The sequence below is a fragment of the Biomphalaria glabrata genome, chromosome 13 (genome assembly GCF_947242115.1).
Source record: "Biomphalaria glabrata chromosome 13, xgBioGlab47.1, whole genome shotgun sequence".
In the NCBI taxonomy this organism is placed as follows: Eukaryota; Metazoa; Mollusca; class Gastropoda; family Planorbidae; genus Biomphalaria; species Biomphalaria glabrata.
This window is the reverse complement of record NC_074723.1, coordinates 12,924,876-12,949,505: the sequence shown is the minus strand read 5'-3', so window position 1 is coordinate 12,949,505 and position 24,630 is coordinate 12,924,876. Positions and strand designations below refer to the sequence as shown.

General features: G+C 30.3%; 1 protein-coding gene across 6 annotated transcripts in view; it reads left to right on the top strand.

Annotated features, from left to right (window-relative positions):
* LOC106078265 (eukaryotic translation initiation factor 4 gamma 3-like) overlaps nucleotides 1–21,245 on the top strand; it is a 57,455-nt gene extending 36,210 nt beyond the window's left edge. For 3 of the 6 annotated variants that reach the window (XM_056008656.1, XM_056008658.1, XM_056008655.1), the window contains 23 exons: nucleotides 109–213; nucleotides 352–411; nucleotides 993–1,536; nucleotides 3,331–3,443; nucleotides 3,633–3,713; nucleotides 3,864–4,028; nucleotides 5,202–5,345; nucleotides 5,469–5,528; nucleotides 5,979–6,137; nucleotides 9,004–9,080; nucleotides 10,058–10,214; nucleotides 10,371–10,469; nucleotides 10,767–10,926; nucleotides 11,098–11,195; nucleotides 11,542–11,675; nucleotides 12,231–12,428; nucleotides 12,665–12,941; nucleotides 13,286–13,458; nucleotides 14,266–14,470; nucleotides 16,855–17,091; nucleotides 17,569–17,650; nucleotides 18,493–18,639; nucleotides 19,433–21,245. In XM_056008656.1, coding sequence (XP_055864631.1) covers nucleotides 109–213; nucleotides 352–411; nucleotides 993–1,536; nucleotides 3,331–3,443; nucleotides 3,633–3,713; nucleotides 3,864–4,028; nucleotides 5,202–5,345; nucleotides 5,469–5,528; nucleotides 5,979–6,137; nucleotides 9,004–9,080; nucleotides 10,058–10,214; nucleotides 10,371–10,469; nucleotides 10,767–10,926; nucleotides 11,098–11,195; nucleotides 11,542–11,675; nucleotides 12,231–12,428; nucleotides 12,665–12,941; nucleotides 13,286–13,458; nucleotides 14,266–14,470; nucleotides 16,855–17,091; nucleotides 17,569–17,650; nucleotides 18,493–18,639; nucleotides 19,433–19,611 — 3,654 coding nt within the window. In that variant the 3' untranslated portion in view covers nucleotides 19,612–21,245. The remainder of the gene's footprint in view (nucleotides 1–108; nucleotides 214–351; nucleotides 412–992; nucleotides 1,537–3,330; nucleotides 3,444–3,632; nucleotides 3,714–3,863; nucleotides 4,029–5,201; nucleotides 5,346–5,468; nucleotides 5,529–5,978; nucleotides 6,138–9,003; nucleotides 9,081–10,057; nucleotides 10,215–10,370; nucleotides 10,470–10,766; nucleotides 10,927–11,097; nucleotides 11,196–11,541; nucleotides 11,676–12,230; nucleotides 12,429–12,664; nucleotides 12,942–13,285; nucleotides 13,459–14,265; nucleotides 14,471–16,854; nucleotides 17,092–17,568; nucleotides 17,651–18,492; nucleotides 18,640–19,432) is intronic. The other 3 variants (XM_056008659.1, XM_056008657.1, XM_056008660.1) reach the window with 2 other exon arrangements.
* The last annotated feature ends 3,385 nt before the right edge of the window (nucleotides 21,246–24,630 follow it).

Here is a 24,630-nt window from a genome sequence, read left to right as displayed (position 1 = left end):
ATAAAGAGGATTTTCCTGACAAGAAACTTCATAATGCACTGAATTTAGTATTTATTATTATGCATGGATTAAGTATAAATTTTGACCACCAGGTGCTCTTTTTTTTAGGTAGAGAGTAAACACAAATTGAAGAAAAAGAAAAAGAAAAAAGGACGGAAAACACCCCCAATTCAAAAAAGCAAACAGAGTACACCATCTAATGAAACAGTTGAGGTTTGAAAGTTTGCAATAGATAGTAATATTATGTGGACAAAAAAAAAAGATGAAACGAATATTAACCATGTAGTTAAATTTATGAGGTTAAATGATATAAATTATTTGCCCTCAACATTTTTTTGTCACTGATTATAGGCAACTTTACATAGTGAGGATCAGAGTTTAAAACCAACAAATGATACATCTATAACTGAGGTATATGTATACAAATTAAGAAATGTTTTGTCACTCAAACTTTTTATACAGGTTCTATAACTTTTCAGTGTTACTATTTTCATTTTTTGTTTGTTTGTTTGCAATTTGACAAACAAAGCATTCAATTTTTGAATTACATTGTTATATATATTGTTAATTAAAAAAATTTTTTTTTTGTATATTACAATTTAGCAACATTTGTTAAAGTGTTGTCTTTTTTTTTTTTTTTTTTTTTTTTTTTTATATTCACAATTTCTGAAATATATTACATTTTTCTAACACTTAACATTTTCAATTGAAAATATGTTTTCATTGTGTGAATTAACCTGTTTTATCTTCTTTTTTCTTATATTAACAATTTGTTATTAATTATACTTTAACATTGTGTGTACATTGTTAGCTTTTTACATTAACAATGAAGTATTTATTTTAATTTTACTCATAAATGTAAAAACACATTTGATCGGCATATGAACTATTGGAGTGGGAAACTCCTTCAACAAGAGTATTAATTCTGATCTATATAGCAATTATTGGTTATCTATTTAAACTTACAATGCTTCCTATTTTTTTTTTTTCAGGATAAAGAAAATGAAACAGTGGAATGTATTTCTACCAAGCCTCCCATTTCTCCACCAATTGATGAAAGCAAACATGTTAAAGATAAGGCCATAGCAAAAGATGTTAAATCTTCAGATGTCACTACTGATACAACAACCAAAGAAATAGTTATTTCATCAAGTGTAGCAACGGATCGACAGAGTCAAATTTTGGACAAGACACCTGAGACTGATTTGGAGAAACCCTTGTCAGTGGATCGTTCTATATCTCAAACTATCAGTCAGCCAGTTGTGACAGAGATTGAGCTTCCACCAGTTCAGAATGAAGTTTTACAAAACAATCAAACAGAAGATATCGAAGTACAAAACAATGTTTTGACTAAATCTTTAATTGTAGAAAAAACAAATGAAAAAAATCTACAAATCAATAAAATGACTATTGAAAATGACATTTCTAAAGAACCGTTGTTTAAAATCCCAGTTGATGGGGAAGGAAAGAAAAATGTCAATGTAACAGATAGTTCAACACCTAATAAACCTAGTCCTGATAGCTTGCCTAAAACTGGTAAGTAGATTGTAAATTAATTCATTCTTAAACTTTTATGCTCACAATAATCTTTAATCATTTTATTCTTTCTCTAACCAGTATGTTTCTCAATGGTGTATTAATGACCACTGTATTTCCTTGTCTCTAATGTTTAAGTAGGTACTTTAAATAAGTCAAACAATTTCTGTTTGTTCATGGCTAATTTGGTTTATCGATGAGTAATTGCATTAGTCCCATATTTATGAGCTATGAATCTAGTCTAAGCGCATTATCTTGAATGAATCTTTCTCAGTTTGTCCGATATTCGTGGTGTTTCCCAAATTGTTGGGACTGACTTTTGGTGCAAATTTCTAAGTAAATGCAAGATATTTTGGGTGCAAATATACTTCTTGCTTAATTTACGCCTTTTTAAAAAAAATATTCCTTTCTAGCTAAATTAGATAAAATTTTATAAGCAAAAATAAAATTAAAAAAATATATTTATTTATTTATTTATTTATCTATAAAATTGCTATTCTACCATCTTCATTTTTATTACTAAATAGATCTGAAAAAAACATTTAGATGAGATTTAAGAATTCAAGCTTTTGTCATTGGGTTAAAAATAACACTTGGTTTAGCAACAAAATGTTAAGGTCACCACATTCCTAATATTTAATTCAAAGAATGTCTGGCTAATTTTGTTTTTCTTCACAAATTAATTTGTTTGTTGGCATTTTAAATGCTAAAGTTCCTCAGTATGAAGATTAAATCTGGTAAAGACCCATCTGTGACCCACATATTTGAAGCAGTTTTTTTAACCCTTAAAACCTGTGTGGTAGATTAGCCTCTACAGATCAGAATTGTAATTCCTTTTTGTATGTACTCATTTTTAAACAGCTCAGCACTTTAGGGGTTAATGATGTAGCTTTTTAAGTCTTATTTTCCTGCTGTCATTTTCTGAAGCCTCTTTAACCCTCTGACAATGAGGACTTTGTTTTAAGCAAGGAATCAAGTGATTAGTGTCAACCTAAAGAGAGGCTGTAAGATAAGCATCAAGTTTCATTCAAATATTATGATATTGTATCACCAATTTCTTAGTAGATCTGCTAATCCACTTTGTACAATGATCTTCATAACAACAAGAAAACCTTTAGAAATTGAAATTTTTCCTTTTTCATCATCATACAATTTTTTTCACAATTTGTGAAGAGGAGCTAAAGGAAACATGTCACCATGCCTATTTGAGAATAGGCCTACATTACTATTAAATTTACTGTATTTTCATGTGTGAGAGAAAATGGTATTACTAATTTATCTATTCACTATGCTTTTAAGAAACTTTATGTTCATCAAGTCCTCATTTGCTAATTTAAAAGTATTGCATCTGCTGCTGTGCTTTCAATTATTTATTTATTTAAATTTTGTTTTATATTTATCCACAAGTATTTTAAGTCAAATATTTCAGCATAATGTAAATCTCAAAACTATTTTTCTGTAAATAATTTTCTTTTTCTTTTTTTTTCTTTTGCTAGTTTTATTTCAGATCTCATTTGAGTGCAATATTAATATGTGCCATTCTCTCTCATTTGAAACTATAAAAATAAAGGGTTTGAAAGAATACAAATAGAAAATGAAGTTACTAGTTTATTACAAAAATTTATTTTTATAAATATGCTTATTTATTAACACATTTGCAAAATCTTCCAAAAAAGTACAGTTTTAAAAATCAGAAGCATAACCCAAATGAAATGCTTGTCATGCCAAAATATATATGTAACTGAATTCTGTAGATGGAGAGTTTGCTTAAAGTTTAATTTCTACAATTTTCAGATGGAACAGAAGTGAGACGATATGACAGGGATCAACTAATACGATTACGTGATTGCCTATTTTCCCAAACTAAGCCAAAGGGGTTGCCAAATTTTGAAATTATTATGGACAGTGTATGTTTCTATTTAATTCTAAAATTTGATTTATATAATGTTTATAAAATACCTATTGCTCTTTTCTTAAAATGATCTTAAAAAATTACTATTGTTTTATAAAGCTAAACCATGTTGGCTTGTTTAAAATATCTTTCTAGTGAAGTCACTTACATTACTTGGATTATTTTTTCTATCTTTTCTTCTTAGCCAATTGAACCTGGTCGAAATTCATCAATGGCAACAGATTTCACTCCAATTTTTGTTCAGTCAGCTCCCAACAATCAGAGGGTATATCTAGTTTTTAAATCTGAACAATTTAGTTATGTTTTCCCCACCTACTATATATAACCCACCACACATCAAATATATTTTATTTAACTATAATAGATAAATAACAATAAAAATGTATTTAAGTATTATCTGTAATTATTTTTAAAGCATCCACCTTCAATGGGAAAAACTAGTAGCAGGGGTCGACAGAGAGTTGGCGAAGCTACAAGAATTATAAAGCCAATATCAGCCAATGATAAACCCTTACACCAAAGTGAAAAACCATGGAAACCTTCACCTAAACTTGTATATGCAGGAGAAATAACAGAAAAGGTATGTTTTATCTTTTGAATGTGACCTATTTTACATTATGCCATTGATAGATAGACTCAATAATTTCTAGAATATTCTAGATCTAGAATCAAGTAAATCTAGATTTATTTCTGTAATATAGATCTATCTAGATCTATAATGACTAATGGACACAATATGTATGTATTTTTTGTAACCATTAGAGCTAGAGATGGATTTCAGTTTAGGCAAATGGATTCTTATATTCAGAAAGAACTATTGATTTCAAGCATAGGACATAAATTCAATACTACAGATTTTCTATTTAATTATACTATTTACATTTAATGTAAAGAAGCAAACTAACATTGTTATTTAAGTAATAATTAAAGTTTTATTTATTGCACGCAATATGGCTACTGCACTTAAACACATTCTGGGTCTTGGGCGTAGGCATGTTATTAGTATAAATCTAGTAGGCCTGCCTATACACCAAAAATTATGTTGATATATAAAATGTGTATTTTTTTATTTTAATTTTTTTTTACTTGGTGTTAATGAGACCTTTTGTTTCCTGCTGTAGCATGTTTGTTACCATGAGTTCTACCATGGCTTCATATATAAAAAGCTAATAAAAATCTTGTCCTCACTAATGTTGTGTACACCCCCCAACTAGATCAAAAGTTTCCATTTCATCAACAAAACAAAAAATGTCAGTCCAAGAAGTTGTAGATTCATTGACCCAGTGATTACTTCACTTTTTCAGAATCAAACTAGAAATAGTACTTAATTCTCATGATCAGCTTCTATATCATTTTCATCTTCTTTGTCAGGTGTATTTTGAATATTATTTTTAAAATATTAATCGGAAGGTCATTGCACAAAAGGTTCTACATACAGTCTGGAAAAAAAAAACCCACCCAACTTTGAAAGCCAATAGAAAGTGAAGTGAAAGTCATAAAAAACATCTTTTTTTTTTATGCAAAGATCTATATTTCTACTTTTTAAAAATCCCAGCCAGTTCAAAATAACACCACTTTTCTAGCAGAAAAACAAGAGCTACATGAGTTAATTTATGGGTGGGTGGGTTTGGGCACATTAGTAGCGAGGGGTGATGGGGTTGGCTGCAATAATAGGCTAATTTTAAAATGTCTATATTTAATTAATTTCAATTTTATCTATTTCATATTTAAAATACTTTATTTTACTTAACAGCGAAAATCTTTGGAATCAGATGTGCTATTCATTATGAACAGATTGACACCAACAAATTTTGAGCGCCTTGCTGTAGAAATGAGAAATTTGAATATACAGACATATGAGGAGCTCACAGACCTTGTAAAAATATTTTTTGATAAGGTTAGTACATTGAATTTTATTATTGGAAACATGTATATATACAGTTCAAAAAAAGATTATATAATTAAAGACACTTTTTGTTATTTGGATCTATTTATCAAAGTTTTTCAAATTTTATACAAGGTTACCATGGAGACCAAATTTGTGGAAGCATATGCACTACTGTGTAAAGTAATGTCATCAGTAAGTAATCATTATTTTTTTATTACATACAAGTTGCACATATTGTAGTGGATATGAAATTGTTTATCTTGTAAAATAATTAGCTGTCGTTATTCTTTTTGTAAATTGAATCTTACAGATATGTCTAGAGAGCATTTTACATGTTTTAAAGTAGATGTGATTATAAAATGGAATGGTGTAAAAAAAATCATTTAACAGAAAGTCATTTTTAAAAGAAACTACAGGCCATTAATGATTATTAGATTATTAATGATGTATACACACACGTAAGCTTAATAATATACTGTCATGTTTCTACCACTTAATTTTTAATGTAATGGCCATAAAAATTAAAAACCCTACCTTTCAATAAATAAAAAAAAAGGATTAAAAAAAATGATAGTTTGCTTAAAGTATGTTTAATCAATACATATTTTAGAAAAAAGAAATATCAAATACATTTTTTTACAGATCAAAGTACCGCCACCTCCTGGAATGAAAGAGAATCAAGCAACCTTCAGAGTTGTCATGTTGACTAAGTGTCAACAAGAATTTGAAGCTGACAAGAGCATTATTTTTGAAGATCCCGAAGAAAAGAAAAAGAAAATTGAATCAGAGATGCCTGAAGGAGTAAGTAAAATAGTCAATAGTTTTAAGCTCTGATTTAAATTACAAAAAAAAACTGCTTAAACTAATTAGCATAAAGCTATAATTGCAAGTATATTTTCCAGTTGAGTTTTTAGACCTGTGTATCATATAGTTTTGTTTGTTATTGTAATAATATTTTTATTATTATGGATGAAATTTATTTTACGCTTATTACAAGTTTCTCAGTATAAAAGTCTGGCTAAAAAACTAGTGGATGGTCAGAAATGCTGAAGACATATCCAGATATTTTCTTTTACACATCATGCCACTAGACTATATGATAAAGCTGGCCTCTTCACCAATAGACAAAAAACATTCAAAATTTTTATCGTCTTCCCCCTTGGTGTTGCCCAACAACCCCAGACATATGCTTGAAACTAGTAGACTAATGCCACCTTGCTAAGGCATTCATCCAACCACTTTCAAATACTAGCAATGGAGACCATCAGTGCCTTCAATCCCAGTGCATTTGGTCAGCATCAATTGACTATGGAAGAACAGGGTATGGAGCCCACATTGAGCTTCTTGGCTCTATCTGTGTGTTAGTGTTTGCAGTTTTGATGCGGAGGCCATATCGAACTGTGAAACCTTTAAACTCAACTTGGCGAGGTATATTTGAAGGCAACACATATTGTTGTGGTCACTGTCTCAAAACCTTTACTATAGGCTTTGCAAAGCCCTAGACTACGACCCCCAATATCTACACTGCAATTAATGTAATTAATAATATAAAGAACAAAACTATAAAAAACACATGACCCTTATATTCTAGCTAGAATTACTTGGTAAGCGTACATTACTCTTTTGACAGCTTAAGTGTGAAATCCCCAGTGTTATTGTTTTAATATTGTTAAAGAATTTTAAAAACATCTTTTTAAAGATTGGCTTAGGCCATATGATGCAAATTAGGTCTTATAAATTGTGCAGATAAACCCTTCTGGAATTAGTTTCTGATGGTAAAAGAATAAGGAAAGATTTGAGAGAACAATATTTTTACAGATAAATTTTCATTTAGAATGTTACTTTGGAATGTTTACACTGTTAGTGTAATTCCTTGTGTATGATAACCAATTTGCATACTACATTCTCTTGTTTTAGATTTTTATAACATAAATCAACCCTTTGGCACCCCTGTAATAGAGTAGTGGTTACTGAGTCACATGGGTGTCTTTTTCCTTATTCTGTTCTCTCTTCTTCCTCGTTCTCTCTTCTTCCTCGTTGGACTACAACACTATTGCAGACTCCTTAAGCAACCAGAGAGGGCTAACACAACCTACCAAGCAGGCAGTGAGTTTTCATCATGCTCTGGCAGCAATCTAAAAAATAGAAATTGAAAATTGATTTGAGTGCTGGGACAAGTTCCAAAAAGCCAGTGGAGGCTGTCCAGGCCTGAGCAAGCTATTATAGCATAGTGCAGGACAGGCCCTGTCCTGTTGGCTAATATTTCTTACGGCTATGGCCAAACTTAGACTCATGGTGCCCCCACTGCGGGAAAGAAGAGGTAACCTTGTCTCATATTCTTTTGACTGCCCTGGACTTGTTGATCTCCTTCTCCGTCTTGACAGGTCTAGGAAACCACACACTTTCTTGACCTTTATGGTGAAATCTATGCACTATGCAAAACAGCAGGGTTTCTGTCCAGGTCTTATGCATAAAGGATTTGAGCCTTTCAGCCCTTATTTATTATCTACATTTAAAAAAAAAATTCTTTTGTTATATTAAAATAAGGCCAAATGATGCAAATTTTCTCTTACAATTTGTGCTGATAAAACCTTCATTGGAATTCCTCGTTTCTGATGGCCTTTTAAATTATTTTTAACTATTAAATATTTGTTAGTCACATTACATGTTCATATTCTTGTACATTTCATATAAAATGTTCACTTATAATGCTGCATAACAAATTAGTCATGCTAAAGTAATGACATACTAATAAGCTTGTCATTAATAGTTTTCTTATGACAGTATGTCAAAACCAATCTTACTAAAAGATGGCATATTAAGGTTTCCATGGTGCTCCCACTGCGGGAAAGAAGAGGTAACCTTGTCTCATATTCTTTTGACTGCCCTGGACTTGTTGATCTCCTTCTCCGTCTTGACAGGTCTAGGAAACCACACACTTTCTTGACCTTTATGGTGAAATCTATGCACTATGCAAAACAGCAGGGTTTCTGTCCAGGTCTTATGCATAAAGGATTTGAGCCTTTCAGCCCTTATTTATTATCTACATTTAAAAAAAAAATTCTTTTGTTATATTAAAATAAGGCCAAATGATGCAAATTTTCTCTTACAATTTGTGCTGATAAAACCTTCATTGGAATTCCTCGTTTCTGATGGCCTTTTAAATTATTTTTAACTATTAAATATTTGTTAGTCACATTACATGTTCATATTCTTGTACATTTCATATAAAATGTTCACTTATAATGCTGCATAACAAATTAGTCATGCTAAAGTAATGACATACTAATAAGCTTGTCATTAATAGTTTTCTTATGACAGTATGTCAAAACCAATCTTACTAAAAGATGGCATATTAAGGGATTCATACAAGACCATCTCAGCTGTCCGCTTATTCTTACTTGCATAGATAACACCTGTCAGCTCCTGGTTCTCAACATCTGAATAGTGCATACAATGAAATCAGATTATAAAATAAATCCACCCTAAAGGATTTTAGCTGCGTCAAAAAAGTAAAAATATGTAGGTCATTATTGCACCCTATCTATGCATAAATAAAATATCTATATCTGAGGTGGAGCATGTAGAGAATTTTCGTTAAATAGCTTACATTTTAGAAAAGGCATTTAAATGTAACCCCAACCCTAAAATGTATTTATATCAATAGAATGAAAGAAATGAGAAAATAGAAGCCACATTGTATCAAATGAAACTGAAAAGATTGAAATTTTATGGCAATATAAGGTAAGTTTATGTTTAGTCTACAATTTAATCTTCCAATACATGCTATATTTAGTTTTCAACCTTTACATAACATTTTGTTTATACAAAAATTGCTCACTTGTAAAGGTTTTTTTTAAATGGTTTGACCAGTTGATGAAGTAATTATCTTAACTTGGTGATGAAATTCTTTGTACTGGAATTCCTCGTTTCTGATGGTCATTTGTTAAAATTTACTATTTTTTCAACTGAACCAAAATTGCTTATTGTATAACGTGTCAATTTTTGTCTTTTTTAAAATGTATGTAGCTTTATCAATTTAGGTGAATCTGTAATATTGGACCACAGAATGATACTGGACTCTCCAATATAAGGCTCTAGAAATTTTGCTTGTGTTATTTTAAAACATTTTTAAAATTGAGAAACCTTTTCCACATTTAATTAGCTAAAGTTCAGATAGTTTCTGAAGCATGAATACAAAAACATTTTTACTGTAAACGTTATGTACAAAACAACTTTTAATTACAAATTCAATAGATTTTCTATTTACAATTTCAGTAGATGTACTAAAACAACACTCTTACTAAAGTCAGAACTAGAACTTCATTATTAGATTGGGGTTGAAAAAAATGTAATTAATAATAAATAATAAGAACATAACTCTCAAAACACATGACCCTTATTTTCTAGCTATTCTAGAGAATTTTACAAACATCTTTTTAAAGATTTACTTAGGCCATATGATGCAAAACAGGTCTTATAAATTGTGCAGATAAACCCTTCTGGAATTCCTCGTTTCTGATGGCCTTTAGGAAAGTAGAATAAGGAAAGATTTAAGAGAACAATATTTTTGCAGATAAATTTTCATTTAGAATGTTACTTTGAAATGTTTAAACTGTTATTGTAATTCCTTGTGTATGATAACCATTTTGCATACTACATTCTCTTGTTTTAGATTTTTAAAATGTATCAAATTTACTTTAAAGTTAAACTTGTTACAGGTTTATTGGAGAATTATTTAAACTTGGAATGCTTACGGAAAACATCATGCATGATTGCATATATCGACTCCTAAAAGCAAGAGATGATGATTCATTAGTTTCTCTTTGTCAACTTCTTACTACAGTGGGATCAGTTTTAGACACAGAGAAAGCAAAAGTATGACTTAAGATTCTAGTTGAATGTTACCTAATGTGAATAGATTCTTGTTGAGTGTAATGTAATGTTAGACTTTGAATAGACTCTAGTTTAATGTAATGAAATGTTAGACTGCTCTTTGTGTTTTTTAAAACAATGAAGATCTTGTTTTCTTAGGTACGAATGGATCAATATTTTAATCAAATGGGAAAGATTGCTGAAGAGCGAAAATCAAGAATCAAATTCACATTAAAAGATGCAATTGATTTAAGAAATGTAAGTAACACTATTTCATTTTTAAAGGAAATAGTTTCAGGAAAGTGTTTATTTTGCAAAAGATTAAAATACTTTGTTTCTAGCTTTTAGGTAATAATTTACATTACCTGTCAATGTAAGTATAACAAAAAACTTGTGTGCATCCATGTTTTCAGCTTTTTAACTGCTTTATATAGTAAACAAAATGTTTACTACTACAAAGTGAACAAACATAACTTTTAAGAATTTTAGTCAGCACTATTACTCATGTTTTAATTCTCTATACATTTAGTACTTTTCTTTCTTCCACCTTGTCAGAATAATTGGGTACCTCGTAAAGAACAAACAGGTCCTAAGAAAATAGATGAAGTTCACAAAGATTTCCAGCAAGAGCAATTTACAAAGCAGTTAATGCAATCTCAACCACCCCCACCTAGAACTGATATTGTGCAACCTAATAGTCGTCGTGGAAGTAGACGTAAGTCATTTTTTAAAACCACCTCTTTTCTGTATGTAAATTGTGTTTTGATTAATCATAGCTTTAACCTTGTGTTTGGTATTGATCTCTTAATGGTAAACATGTTTTTGACAGATTATAGAAATTTATTTTAATATGGTATTTGTTAAACATTGACATATTTGTTCTTAGAGCGTCAAGATGATTTAAAGGCTGTTCAAGATGATGGATGGAATACAGTGGGTTCAAAGTCCCTTAGAATAGATGCAAGCAAAATGAAACTATCTAAGGTGAAATCCTGAATTGTTTAAGAATTTAAAAGGATTTTCTTTTTCTAGGATTGGAAATCATTTTTACAATTAATTAAATGAAATACAAAAACAAAACAAAAAAAGATATAAGCTTTGCTTAGGCCATATGATGCAAATTAGGTCTTATATAAATTGTGCAGATAAACCTTTCTGGAATTCCTCGTTTCTGATGGCCTTTAGGAAAGTCTAAGAATAAGTAAAGATTTAAGAGAAAATATTTTTGAAAAAGTTCATGTGTTTGGAATGTTTTGACACTTAATGTAAGTCTTTTTTTCTGAAAGTCAATTTTCATGTAAAATAGAATTAATTTTCATATCTTTTATAGAATATAGTAGATGAAAATAGTATTCAACTTGGTCCTGGTGGTGGAACCAGCAAGTTTGCCATGTGGGGCAGGGGTAGTTTCGGTGGTTCACAACCATCTCAAGATGATAGACCTGCTCCAGCTCCATCTAACAGGTGCACATTTTTATATACTATACAATTTTTCAATTGGCAGTATCGTCACCATTTTTAAAATCTAGACTTATTTTAATAATATTCAACATTATGATTGGTAATTATGTCAAGCCTTAATGCTTTTGATTGCATACATACATATTTAAATATCGTTTATTATGATTAGTAATTAAGTCAAGCCACTATGCTTTACATGCATAACATGTTTTAATAATGAACATTATGAGAGGTAATTAAGTCTAGCCACTATGCATTTCATTGCATATGGTTTGTGCTTCTATCTTGTGGTAGATGTCTGTTGAAGCACTATTGATGTTAAGGAATGTATAGGCCAGTCAAGCATGTGTTGTTTTCACTGAACACCAGGGCACACTTACATTTTTAAGAGCTCTATGGAAATGTGTAAAAAAAATATTTCTGGAACCTCTAGCTTGCTTTAAGACAGACTGCAGTAAAGCTAAACAAAAAATTATCAAATAAAGCTGAAAATCATTTTTCTATTAAATTAAAAAAAAAAAAAATTATACCTACATTTAGTCATATTTATTTTTATAGATTCTCTTTACTACGTGCTGGAGGTGGCGGAGGAGCTGGGGAAGAAGATCGCAGAAACTATCAGAAATCCCCAAGCCGTGGTGATAATGTTGCAAACAGAGGTATCAGACAAGGACCTACAGTAGGTCATGGCCGAGGTAAAATTCTTTCAAGATCCATTACAGAAGGGGAACGAAGGGATGCTCTTGGCAATACATGGTATGTAAATGATCGTAAATTTAGCTGTAAAATGAACCATTTAAAAAAAAAATATTTACATGTACGTCATCTTACTATTCAAAACAGAAAATCAAAAGTATCTTTAAAAAATATTATTACCAGTCCTTTCTATTTAAATAGTTTACAATAATTACTGATAAACACTTGTAGTTAGAAATTTTAAGCATATTCCTTTTTAAGGATTATATGAAATGAATTTTATTTTAAATCTCTAGGCCTGCATCTGGTGGTAGGTCTCAGAACTCAAGCAGGGATAATAGCTGGAATCGTGAAGACCACAGGACATTAGGACCTAGAGGTTCTCGAGAAAGAGATAATATAATGACTTCTAGTGATATAACACCTCGACCATCTTCAGAAAACTCTGGGCCAGCTGCAGGTGGTGATGTTGATGAGCCAGGTATAAAGAAAATACACCCCCTTTCTGAAAAAGAAATGGAACATAAAGCAAAAACCATTTTGGAAGAATACCTTAGTGTTATGGATCTTGAGGTAAGTTCTAAGATTTTTTTGGTGACATCTGTTGTTTAGAAATCAATCTGACATTGGGAGAAATTTGACTAGAAATTATTGTAATTTTGCATTTTATTTGTATAATTTTAATCTTAAATCTGTTTTTTAAGCTGTTAAAAAGCTAAAATTTTTGGAAATTGAAATTTTAAACTAGGGAGCAATTACAAACTTCATCTTTACTTCCAGAATTCCATTTTACAATATTTCTATTCTAATCATTTTGTACTTATCAATCTGTTTCCAGTCATCACATTCCCCTTCACCCCAATACATGTTTTCTGTGTTCAATGTTATTCAATGATTCTTTTTTTTTGTTGTTGTAGGAAGCGAAGCTTTGTTTGAAGGAATTAAAGGGACAAGCTTATCTAGATATTTTAGTCAGTGCCTGTATTAATGATGTTCTTGAGAAAACAAAACAAAAGAGGGAGTTGACAGGTCAATTTTTCCATGAAATGGTTAGAAACAAACTCATTCCCCTAGACATCTATTTAAAAGGGTAAGATTAAAATTGTGTTCTGTCAATACAATATATATAAAGAAGCAAACTGTAAAAAAAAAAAATAATAAAAATACTCAATATAATGGAAAGAACTGCACAATTACTGCCATATCTATCAATACTGCAACATTTATCTCCATATATATATATATATATATATGTGTATATATATATAATATAAACATTAACTAAATGTTTTTTTTTTACTTGATTCATTTGTTGTACTTGACAATGAATAATTGTGCAAAGTTTCATCTTGATTTAAGAATTAGACATATGGAAGAAATATTGTTATCTGAGTGAGTTGAAATAAGCTTTGTAAAAAATCATTTATTAGTATATATGCTGAAAGTTTTGCACTATTTTGATTTTTATTAAAAAAAATATAGATATTAACTTAGAAAATTGGAAAAAGACTTAATTTATTATCCCTTTGTTAAATAGAGCTTTCATTATTTCCTATTTCATTCAATATATATATATAATGGGGACAGACTCAAGACAGAATATTTGGGAATTCGATAACCTGTGTTTCTGAACCAGTGTCACAGTGACTCAAATGACTAGCTGAATGCTATTTACATGTGTAGTTCAATTTGGCTAAATTGAGTATATTTAAGTACAATGGGAAAGATCGACATTAAACTTTATATCTGGTTTTATTTTAAAATAAGAGAAATTTGAATATTTCATCAGAGAGATAAAATTCCTATCACTCGTAAATCTGGCCAAAAGATTATGAATTTTAGATTGTACTTAAAGCTTTAGTTAATACAAGTTTTAATTTAATTCATAAATTTTCAGCCTATCTGAAGTCTTACAGATTGCTGAGGATATGGTTATTGACATACCTATGATCTGGTCTTATCTTGCCCAAATAATTTCTCCTTTGCTAATTGGTGGTTCAGTGCCTTGGTCAGATCTTTCTCCAGCATTGAAAACAAACATTGAGAAAAAATGTGCTGGAAAATTGATATCAGAGATTTTGTTAATAGCCAAAGAAACTAAGGTGAGCACAAGTAACATCTATAAGACATAATTAAGATAAAGACTTCAATATTCTTGAACTATCTAGATATTTGATATAAAATGGCTTCAATTTTTCTGTTTACAAATAGATCTGTTCTTTTGTTGTTGTTTTTACACTTTCATTCATGCTATAATTTTTATTTTGGCATAACTGTGTCCCTTAAGATTGAGTCATTTTTTTTTTTAAATATTTTTTTCTCCTATAATGAGCCGAGCTTATATTAACTTGTTTGATACTAACAGGATTGAAAAAATATTTAATTGTTTTGGTCTAGATAAAGGCTATTATTTCTATTTTGAAACAAAAATATCTTGATCATTCAGAGAAAGTTGTTAATAGATAATCTGAAGTTAGCTCTTCAAACAAGAAACCTGAGAACCTTATTTGCCTGCTGAAATCATATCAATGTTAACAAATGAGTTGAAACAATTTTTCTTCTATTATAGACATTCTGACATTATCTATGCTTGAAATTTCTAAATGTTAGGTCCTATGAATGAATTTGAATCCTATAGCACTGTAAAAGGTTGAATGGTGTAATGTTGAAGATGTCGTGGAATGCTGGGTTCATGCTTCCTGGAGCACTCTTGACACGTGACAAACATATATACCAAAATTGACTTAAGTCCGTTTCAGCAGACATATAAACAACAATAATAATAATACTGCACTTCTTGTTAGTGCTACAAGTCAAGAAAATCCTGTCCGCATAATAGCGTTATCAAAAATATCCAATACGTTAAACTCTCCAGAGTATATTACAAATCACATCTGCATCTCAGCGGGTAACACTGTACAGAATAATACTGATTAACTACTAGAAATACATGTCTCAAAAAGACCACTGGCAACCCAAAGGTTACTACCTAACTGCCATCACTACTCGACTTTTCTAAGTCGCTACTGTCCGTCCCAGACCAACAATATACCACTTAACCGCCCAGTCTAAAGGATACCACATGACTGAACTAAAAGTCAACTTTATTCATTCTACTTCCTGTTTTCTACATCAGGAATTGCACATATCTTTTAACCTCTTAACATGACATGAACATTAAATCAGGCTATCTAAAGGATACCACTTGACTGAACTAAAAGTCAACTTTATTCATTCTACTTCCTGTTTTCTACATCAGGAATTGCAGGTCTTTTAACCTCTTAACATGACATGAACATTAAATCAGGCTATGTCAACTGAGACTGTGACAAGCACTAACCTTTAGTCTGTTCTCATAAAAGTAAATTGTGTGTGAAATGAGGATTCTAGATTTAGATGTGACCAGATCAAAGTACTACTAACTATAGATTTAGACAATTGGCTAGGTCTAGTAGCTCAAGGCTCTACATATCTGTAATATAGATCTGATCTAGATCTAAAAAAGCAGCAATTTCTGTCATCTTATCAAGAGATTTTTTGATCACCTTTCTCTTCCTTTAAGAAATCTAAAATAAAAAAAAGGGGTGAAATAGGCTATTCTTTGTATTGGTCTAGATCTAGTATTTCACATTCATGATAGAGCATACAATTCTGTGGGATTAAATAGCCCTATGCACATTAAAAACCATTCAACTGTTAATGATGCTGTCTACAGATCTAGATCTATTCTAGACGTAAATTTGATTTTTTTTGTAAACCACCAAAATCAGGAGAGAGTTCTTTTGTGATGAAAGTGAGAAGGGGAGAGGTTTAAATAGAAGAATTATAGGTTAAACTAATGTTCCCTGACTTGCAGAACATATTTTCTGTGGAAGATCGAAAGCTACTGTTATAGTCACTAGCAACCATTACTTAACTTTTTACCTAGTAAACTTATTTTGAGTAAAGTAATTGGATTATTCATTCAACAATGTCAATACAATTCAGTATCTCTTTCAAATTTATGACTTGAGCCTTAATAACTAAGGTGCTTAACTAAATCAAGTGCAAAGATTTGGATTCCAGAACTAGATTATATTATAAATGAAATACTAGAAGTACTGATTTATTTAAATTAACAGGCTTAATAGAATATAAAAAAAAATTAAATCAGGCGATTAGACTTAAAATCAGCTTGTCAAATTACATATAGCATATAGCACTATAATAGACTATAATAGACAATGAGTCTCTTCAAAAACCTTTAAGCTCTTACCAGTTAGTCCTACTGTGAATTGAACTAATTTTGTATAGTAGTAATTTGAATCCTGATGTATGTATGTGAACTGTTTTAAGTAACACTAGTGTTTATTAAATTTGAGCATTTAGAAATTTTTAGATGTAATAGTAAATGAAACTCTTTAAAGGTTTAAAAAAAAAAGTGGCTTTATATTTTAAATACATTTTGTTTAGAATAAAAACATTATTGTTACTAATTTAATTTCAGGATGAAACTGAAGCAGCTCAGTTATGGCACAACAGTGGTCTAAACTGGTCAATGTTTTTAGAAGAATCTGAAATTGACAAATTTTTGCAAGACAAGAAACTGGAGTTCACCTTGGCTCCAGTGAAAGCAGGCTCACAGTCTAAAACATCACAAGTTTTCTTTGACAGAATAACACAGGAGATTGAGAAAATAGCGAAGGAGAATGGAAATAATAAAGAAATTTTAAACTATATTGAGGTACTTTTATTAGTGATTTACATTAGGGATGAACATTGTCTTTATTAAGTTCCCCTTTTCAGACCTTGTGGTCTATAGGGCAGATGATGTAAAGGTCATCTGTTTCTGTGACCTACAGTTAACAAGGGTGTCATGTGGCCATCACAACCACCAACCGCCTTTACTTTTCCCTAACTAATGTCAGGTACCCATTAGAGCTGGGCGGACTCAGAGGCACCCGAAGATCTCGAAATTAAAAATCCCAGTCTTCACCAGGATTCGAACCCCGGTTCGGAAGCCAAGCGCTTTACCGCTCAGCCACCGCACCATGTCTTATTTATTTTTTTGAAATTTTCTTAATTTGTCACCTAATATTCACTTAAAAAGAGATAATTAATACAATATTTAAATGCCTTAAATTTAACAATAATAATACTTGTTTATGCATTTTTAATGTTTACAAATTTATTTATGTTAGCCTTTGATTATTTTTATCAGAAAAATGTTCCTCAAGAAATGCAACAGCAGAATGAGTTTATTCGAGCATTAGTAACAGCAATAGCCAGTTCTTGTATAACTTGTGAGTAGTTTTTGTTTTTCTCTTTGCTAAATTAAAATCCTCTTTAAACTAATAATAAATTATTCATATTTCTGCTTTTCTATCCATTTGTTCTAAGTAATGAAATAGGGGCTCCAGTGCTTTTATCTATGCTTTGAGTCTCTAATTGTAACAGTGGAATAGCTTCATTCAGGCTCTTTAAAGATGTAGATTTAAAACTGGATTCATGGGTCATGCAAATGAGGAATGCACTTGGAATTCATTACTGATGGCTTAAAAAGTATATTTGTAAAAAATATATATATATATAAAGTACTTGATCTCTTGTACAATTATTTTTTTTAACTCCAACAAAAATAGTTTTTTTGTTGTCTTTTTTTGTTTGACTTTATTTTCATACTAGCCGGATTGACCTGCAGCATACAGGCCTTAGTTTTGGTTTTACTGATCTACTGGATTGAATTTAGATCTATGTCAAACATGGAGAATGGTCCCTTCACATTTTAAGAAAATTTTACCACGAAAATAAAAGGAAAAGGGGTTTATCCGCTCTTGGACGAAATATTCATAATCAAATATAAAATACTGTGAAAAACGGGTTTACCCGATTTGTTAAAAAGTTTTGTTCTTAATAGAGATACAATTAGGTACTTTTTATCTATTTTTAGGGCCCTAAGGTTGTGGAAGGCACATTAAACATACACTATGGTCTCTGTTTTGATCTAAGGAACATTTATGCCAAGTTCTGTCAAAAATGGTCAAATAGTTTTGATTTATAATCGGGACATACATACATATGCCTTACTTTTTGCTTTATATTATAAATTATAAGATACATTTATTTCTGTATTCATTTTTTCCAGCCACCAAAAAACCAAGTGATGCTATAAAAAATTGTATCAAAAGTCGCAAGGATGTTTTACAATTGTTCATTAAGAGCAATGTTGATTTAGAACTGCAAGCACTTTATGCTATTCAGGCATTGATGCATAAATTGGAACATCCTTCAAGTAAGTAGTTCTTTGTATTACAATTATAAGTGGCTGTTAAAATCAAATTGGATTTTTAGAATTTAAGCACCAGATTACCCAACGACTTAAGCAGTATTTTAGGACTATTAATTTAGTGCTCTTTACTCATCAATCTGACTAGTCCACCTAAGCCTAAATTTAAATGTAATGTAAATATTTAACTGTTTTATTAATGCATTGTAATCCATTCTATTAAAAAAATTATAAAGCCTTTTTATTATTGTTTTATACTTAAGCTTCAATTATCTATTATTAAAACTAAATTTTATCTTAGATCATCGAACATGAACTAAAATGATTAGCTTGTTGTTATGGCTTTCTAATAGCATTATATGTATACTTTATCCTTGTTAAATTTAAAATAATAAAAATATATAGACAAAAATATAAAGCAAGATTGCAATCTTTAAAGTTATTTTCAATTTGCTTCTAAAAGTTATAAACTAAAAAAAGCCTTGTGTGCAAGGTTAGCTATAAAAGCTGAGGCTTTGTACTGTGAAGTTATTAAAAGGATACATTTTTTTTTTGTATTTTATTTAATGCTCTCTGTTATGTTTTTATTTTTTAAATTTTTTGTTGAAAAGAATGACACAAATAAAATAGAAGTTGCATAAGAAGTAAGAACGTATAAGTAGGATTTTATTAATTGTAATGAGGACATTTTTTAGACTCAGAAGACTCAGGCTGCACTGAAACCCTAATGCCATTAATACTAAAAATAAATGTAATTATCATAAATACAAATCTCCATCATTAATATCTTGTATTTCAGATGTTATAGCTACCCTCTTTGATGTTTTAAATGATGAAGATATTATCAGTGATGAAGCATGTAAAAAATGGGAACAGAGTACTGATCCCCTTGAGGCAGAAGGAAAAGGTGCATGCCTAATGCAATTGACACAGTTTTTTGCTTGGTTGAAAGAAAATGAGGATCCAGAAACCTCTTGAAAATAGTTCTAATCATAGTCCACTTTAGTTCTGTAATCTGCTCTTTCAAAATGATGTACATAGTGAAAATGTTATAAGTGTTTGTATGATAGGCTAAATTGCTAATAATATATAAATCAATTGTTTACAATGCTATTTATATGACCTCCCATTCCAGAGTCTTGTATTCTGCAATTGTAAATTGACGCATTGGAAACAAGTGTGCTAGTCAGTATGCTGGCCATAGTTACTGACTGCATGATTAAAAATGTTAATATTGATTTAGCTTGGGTAGGATTTTTTTTTTCTCGTGATGTACATAGATGTGTACTGTGTAAAACAAAATAAAATGTTTTCAATATGTTGACTTAGAATTTCAACACTATTTTTCAAGTGATGGTAAAAATAATACATTTTTCTTCTCAGTGTCCAAGCATTGATAATTGCCAAGTCAGTACATGTATGCAAAATGTTTCTACAGTTGTTAAGACAAAATCTTGCATCTTTTTATTTTATTTCTAATTTTAATTCAATCGTAGTACAAAACCTCTAGTAATAATTAGTTCAGTTAGGAAGATTAATTCAATTTCTTGCAGTACTTGGCATTTGTTTTGCTATAAAAACATATTTTTTTTTTTAGATATAGCTTTTTCATTGGTGTTGGTTTACACACATTCAAAAGCCAGTTACTATTGCTAATCATGCTTATAAATCTGTCATCAATTTGAGTATATTTGGCTCAGTGATTTGGGTGATTGAATTTATATATTAAAATATATATATATATATTGCTTGCCTGCATCTCTGTGAGATTGAGTGCAATCAATTACTTAAAATTCATGCCATTTTTTTTTTAAAGCAATGTTTGCTTGCCTTATCTTTTTGTACTTTAGAGGATCTCTTGATAGATTTATTTCCCATTTTGGAAAAGAAACCTATAACAAAAAATTTCTTGTTTCTGTATTAGACACCAAAGTTACTTTCATTTGATTTAGACACTAACTTTTAGCCTTGACAGACAATTTCAAAATATGTACTGACTTAAGATTTTCATTTTTTTTTTGTGTTATCAGGACTATAACTTTATCCAATGTATTATTGTGAGTGTAAATAATAATTTATAGTAAAACCTGTACAAAAAACTCATGTTCCAAACCTTTCCCAAAGTATGTGTTACTACATATTTTATCATCATGATTTGTATGAGAGGTTGAAGGTCATGGTTAAAATGTGAACTCAGTTGGTGATGGGTTGTTAGACATTATTGACATCATCTTGATGAATGTGACTCCCATAAAACAGCTGTTTTTGTAATGTTCATGATTTTCTTTTTGTCTGGCTCTTGGGAACATTTTCCTTGAATGGGGAAATCAACTTTAACAAATAGTTTTGAAGTTCAAATCTGCACCATGAACTTGGTTTATAACAATTTCAGGAAAAGCATTTGAAAAAAAAAAAAAATTGAACAATTTGGTGAGGGAGTGTCATTTAAAATTTTCTCTCCCCAGAAACAACTTTTTTTCTGCCTGCTTTTGACTACTCCCTGAAAAACTAAACATGCATAATTGTATGCAATTGTATTTTTTTCCCTTGGTTTTGTAAATACATTTTAAATAATTGAATTTGAAAAAATCTATTAAAAAAATAAAAACCTTTATGTTTTGTTCAACATGTGGTATTTTGGTAATTGAGTACTGTGATGTGAAGCTGAATTGTGTTAAATCTTACATTATAACTGCAGTATGAGTAAGCACAGAAGCATAATAGTTATAAAAATAATTTCTGTTAATGGTAATCCATGACAAATTCTGTATAATAATAGATTCATGAAGTGAAACTGACACATTAAATCTTTCCCTTTTTAAAAAATAATGCCAAGCTTTTTTTATGTGATTATTGTAGAAAATGTGAGCTTATCTGAACATAAAACACATTATTTATACTTATACTAGGTCTCTGTGGCATTTTACGTCTCGCGAGACGATCTTTTCCCTTTGCAACTTCTTGTGTGACTAAAGAGGCCAATCCTTGATACACAGCTGCGATCACAGGTTGGGCATATAAAATCACCAGGCGCCATTGCATTTTCACCCTTCTTTCTGCTTCTGTTGTGTATGACATCTGCAATCTGTGACCCTTCCTTTATGCTCTCTCTCCACTTATACTAGGTATACTAGGTTAAATTATCATAGTTCTAGGATATGCCTCTTTTAGATTGCTAATTTGATTAGTGACAAGTTTAATAATAGAAACAGCATTTGAATGTATCAGTTTTTACCAGTGGTTGAAATGACAATGGTTGATAGATGATCTGGAATTCGTATAAAAAACAATACAGCGAACGTACAAAGAGGGGTACTGGTATTTAGGGAGGTTTTATGCTTACAATATCTTTTTTAACTAAAGCAACTTATTGTGCCTTCACTGACAGTAAAAGTAAAATGATTAAATAACTGAACATGATATTGGTTAATAAAAACTCGAAATTTACCACGGGCTAGAAGAAAATGAATGTGCTACAATCCCAACCAGATAAGTGCCAAACAATTACATTTTACCATTTAAAACTTAGAACCAAAACAATTCATCAAAATGAATTAGCTAAATGTTTCATCAAATGAAATTGTTCTAGTGTGAAAGCATCTACCCTGTACATCACTTTTCACTCTATGGCAATATCTTCAACCTATGCCTCCATAAAACAAAGAATATGATGGACACCAGCTCTACTTAACTGCACTGACCAGGCGACTTAGTAAATCTATTAGCTCTGCTTATAAGGTTTAGAATTCAACTAAAAAATGTATCTCTTGACATATCTGAATAGCAAAGACAAAATAACCTTGCCTTGCTGAAGCTAGCTGCACTTGTGGCCACCACCAAATGTGAATTATTTCTGTATGACAAAGACCTGAGTGCTATACAGGAAGATGCATATAAAAAAGCTTAGAAATCACTACAATTAATGTTATATTAAATGTCATTAAATGTTTGATCAATACACTAGGTGAGGGTATCAGCTTAAATGAGGTGGGCTTTAAAGACCATCATGCTAAAGGATAAAACCAGGCAGTAAATAGTTTATGATAACTCATTATCGAAGATATAGTAAATATATAATGAGGACCAAAGAAAGAAAAGAAGTCAACAGCTTAGCATGAGAATGGACCAATCACAGTCAACAGCTTAGCTAGCATGAGAATGGACCAATCACATCTGGCTCTGCAAGGTCATGTAAACAAATAACACTCCTTTAGTAATAGAATTTTGTCTTTGTATGTAATTAGAAATTCACTTTTAAAATACTAATCATGATCTTTTGGATTACAAACGGTATTCTCAAATAAAAAATGGCTGCATGGTCGCATGGATTTATCAATAGTCCCTGGTTCAAACCCTGCCTGCTCCCATTCCCCGTCGTCATGCGGGAAGTTTGGAATAGGAAATTAACTATCTTAACTCTGAAGGAACATCTGAAACATGTAAAACATTTAACAAACAAAACATATCTAGACATAAATAGAAAAGAATAGTTAAATCACTTTATTTTAGAGATTCTCAAGGAAGAATCTTAACAGCAAAGTAGCACAATAATAAAAAAACACTGGGTTCTAGGTTACCAAAACAATAAAATAATTATGACAAAACATCATAACTTATTTGTGTAAAACTAGGGCACTTGTAGTAAGTATGTATAACAGTTAATCAATAAAAGGTCCTTCATTCTGACAAACTACAAACATTAAAGGTATTCTTTTAGAAACAGTAGTTCAACATATTTGTAATGTAGGGAGAGAGAGTGAATGTAGAGACTACATGTTAAAACAAGAACATGATGAAATTTACTAACATCCACATTGACACACATTCTCAGCCACAAAAAGACATTGATTTAAAAAAATAATATGTTTATATATATATATATATATATATATTTTTTTTTTTAACACATAATGTTCACGTCAAATGTGTTTGTTTTTTGCTGTACTTCAGCATCATTTTGGTTAAATGCATAGATAAAGGTCTTTTCTCCTTTTTGTCACATTTTCATACTAAAAATACAATTCTTTCACTTTTGTCTATATTTGAAACTTCAATGCACATCACCATTCATAGTAGTTCTAATGAGCAAAACAGAAGCATCATAAGTTAGAAAATATTTTGTTTAAAGATTTTTTTTAAATCTTATCACCATATACAGGATCACGTTTTGATGAGTGATATTTATTTTATAGATCGATATATAGTATAATCATTAAAGTTGGTTAACAGTTTGAATGTTAAAAGAAAACAAAATGACTATTTATACATATAAGTAGCACTGATAGTAATAAAACAACTGAAGAGCTTCACATTTTGAAAATACAAAGTTTAAACATTACTTTTTAAACAGAATTCAAGTAGTCAATCAACATGTAAATCCACTGGAACCAGCGGCAAACAAAATCAATCAAAGCAATTCATTGAGATGATGTGCTCTTTGTTAACATTGTGATGATTAACTAGATAAAAAGTGATGACATTGACATGTACAGAGATGTCTTTAAAAATAACGAACATAGGCTAAAATAAAAAAAAACATCATACCAATATTCTCTTTACACTTATTTGATTTAAGAAATGAGACAGGCTGAGTTGAAACATTTGATGTTTCTTTTGTCAACTAGAAAGTTTCTAAATACAATGACTAATTCACAGATACTAAAATAGAAAAACCATAGTACATACACTAGCTTACATTGGAAGAATCCTTTATGACTCCATGGAGAATTTAGATATTGTATTAACTTGACAATGCAAGTCACTTAAAGAAAAAAAGCTCAGACTTCAACTTCATGTGGCTCTACACCGCTGTATAAAATATAAAAGTTTTAGGATTAACAAGGTGTAAGAATTATCTTTGCCATTTCCAGGATGCAAGGTAACTAACTGCATTCCCAACCTAAGTTGCATTTGATGGAGTTATTGATTGCACTATCAGATAGATTATCCAGTCTGTTTGACTACTAATTGACATATTTTGTTACTTTTGACTTAGAG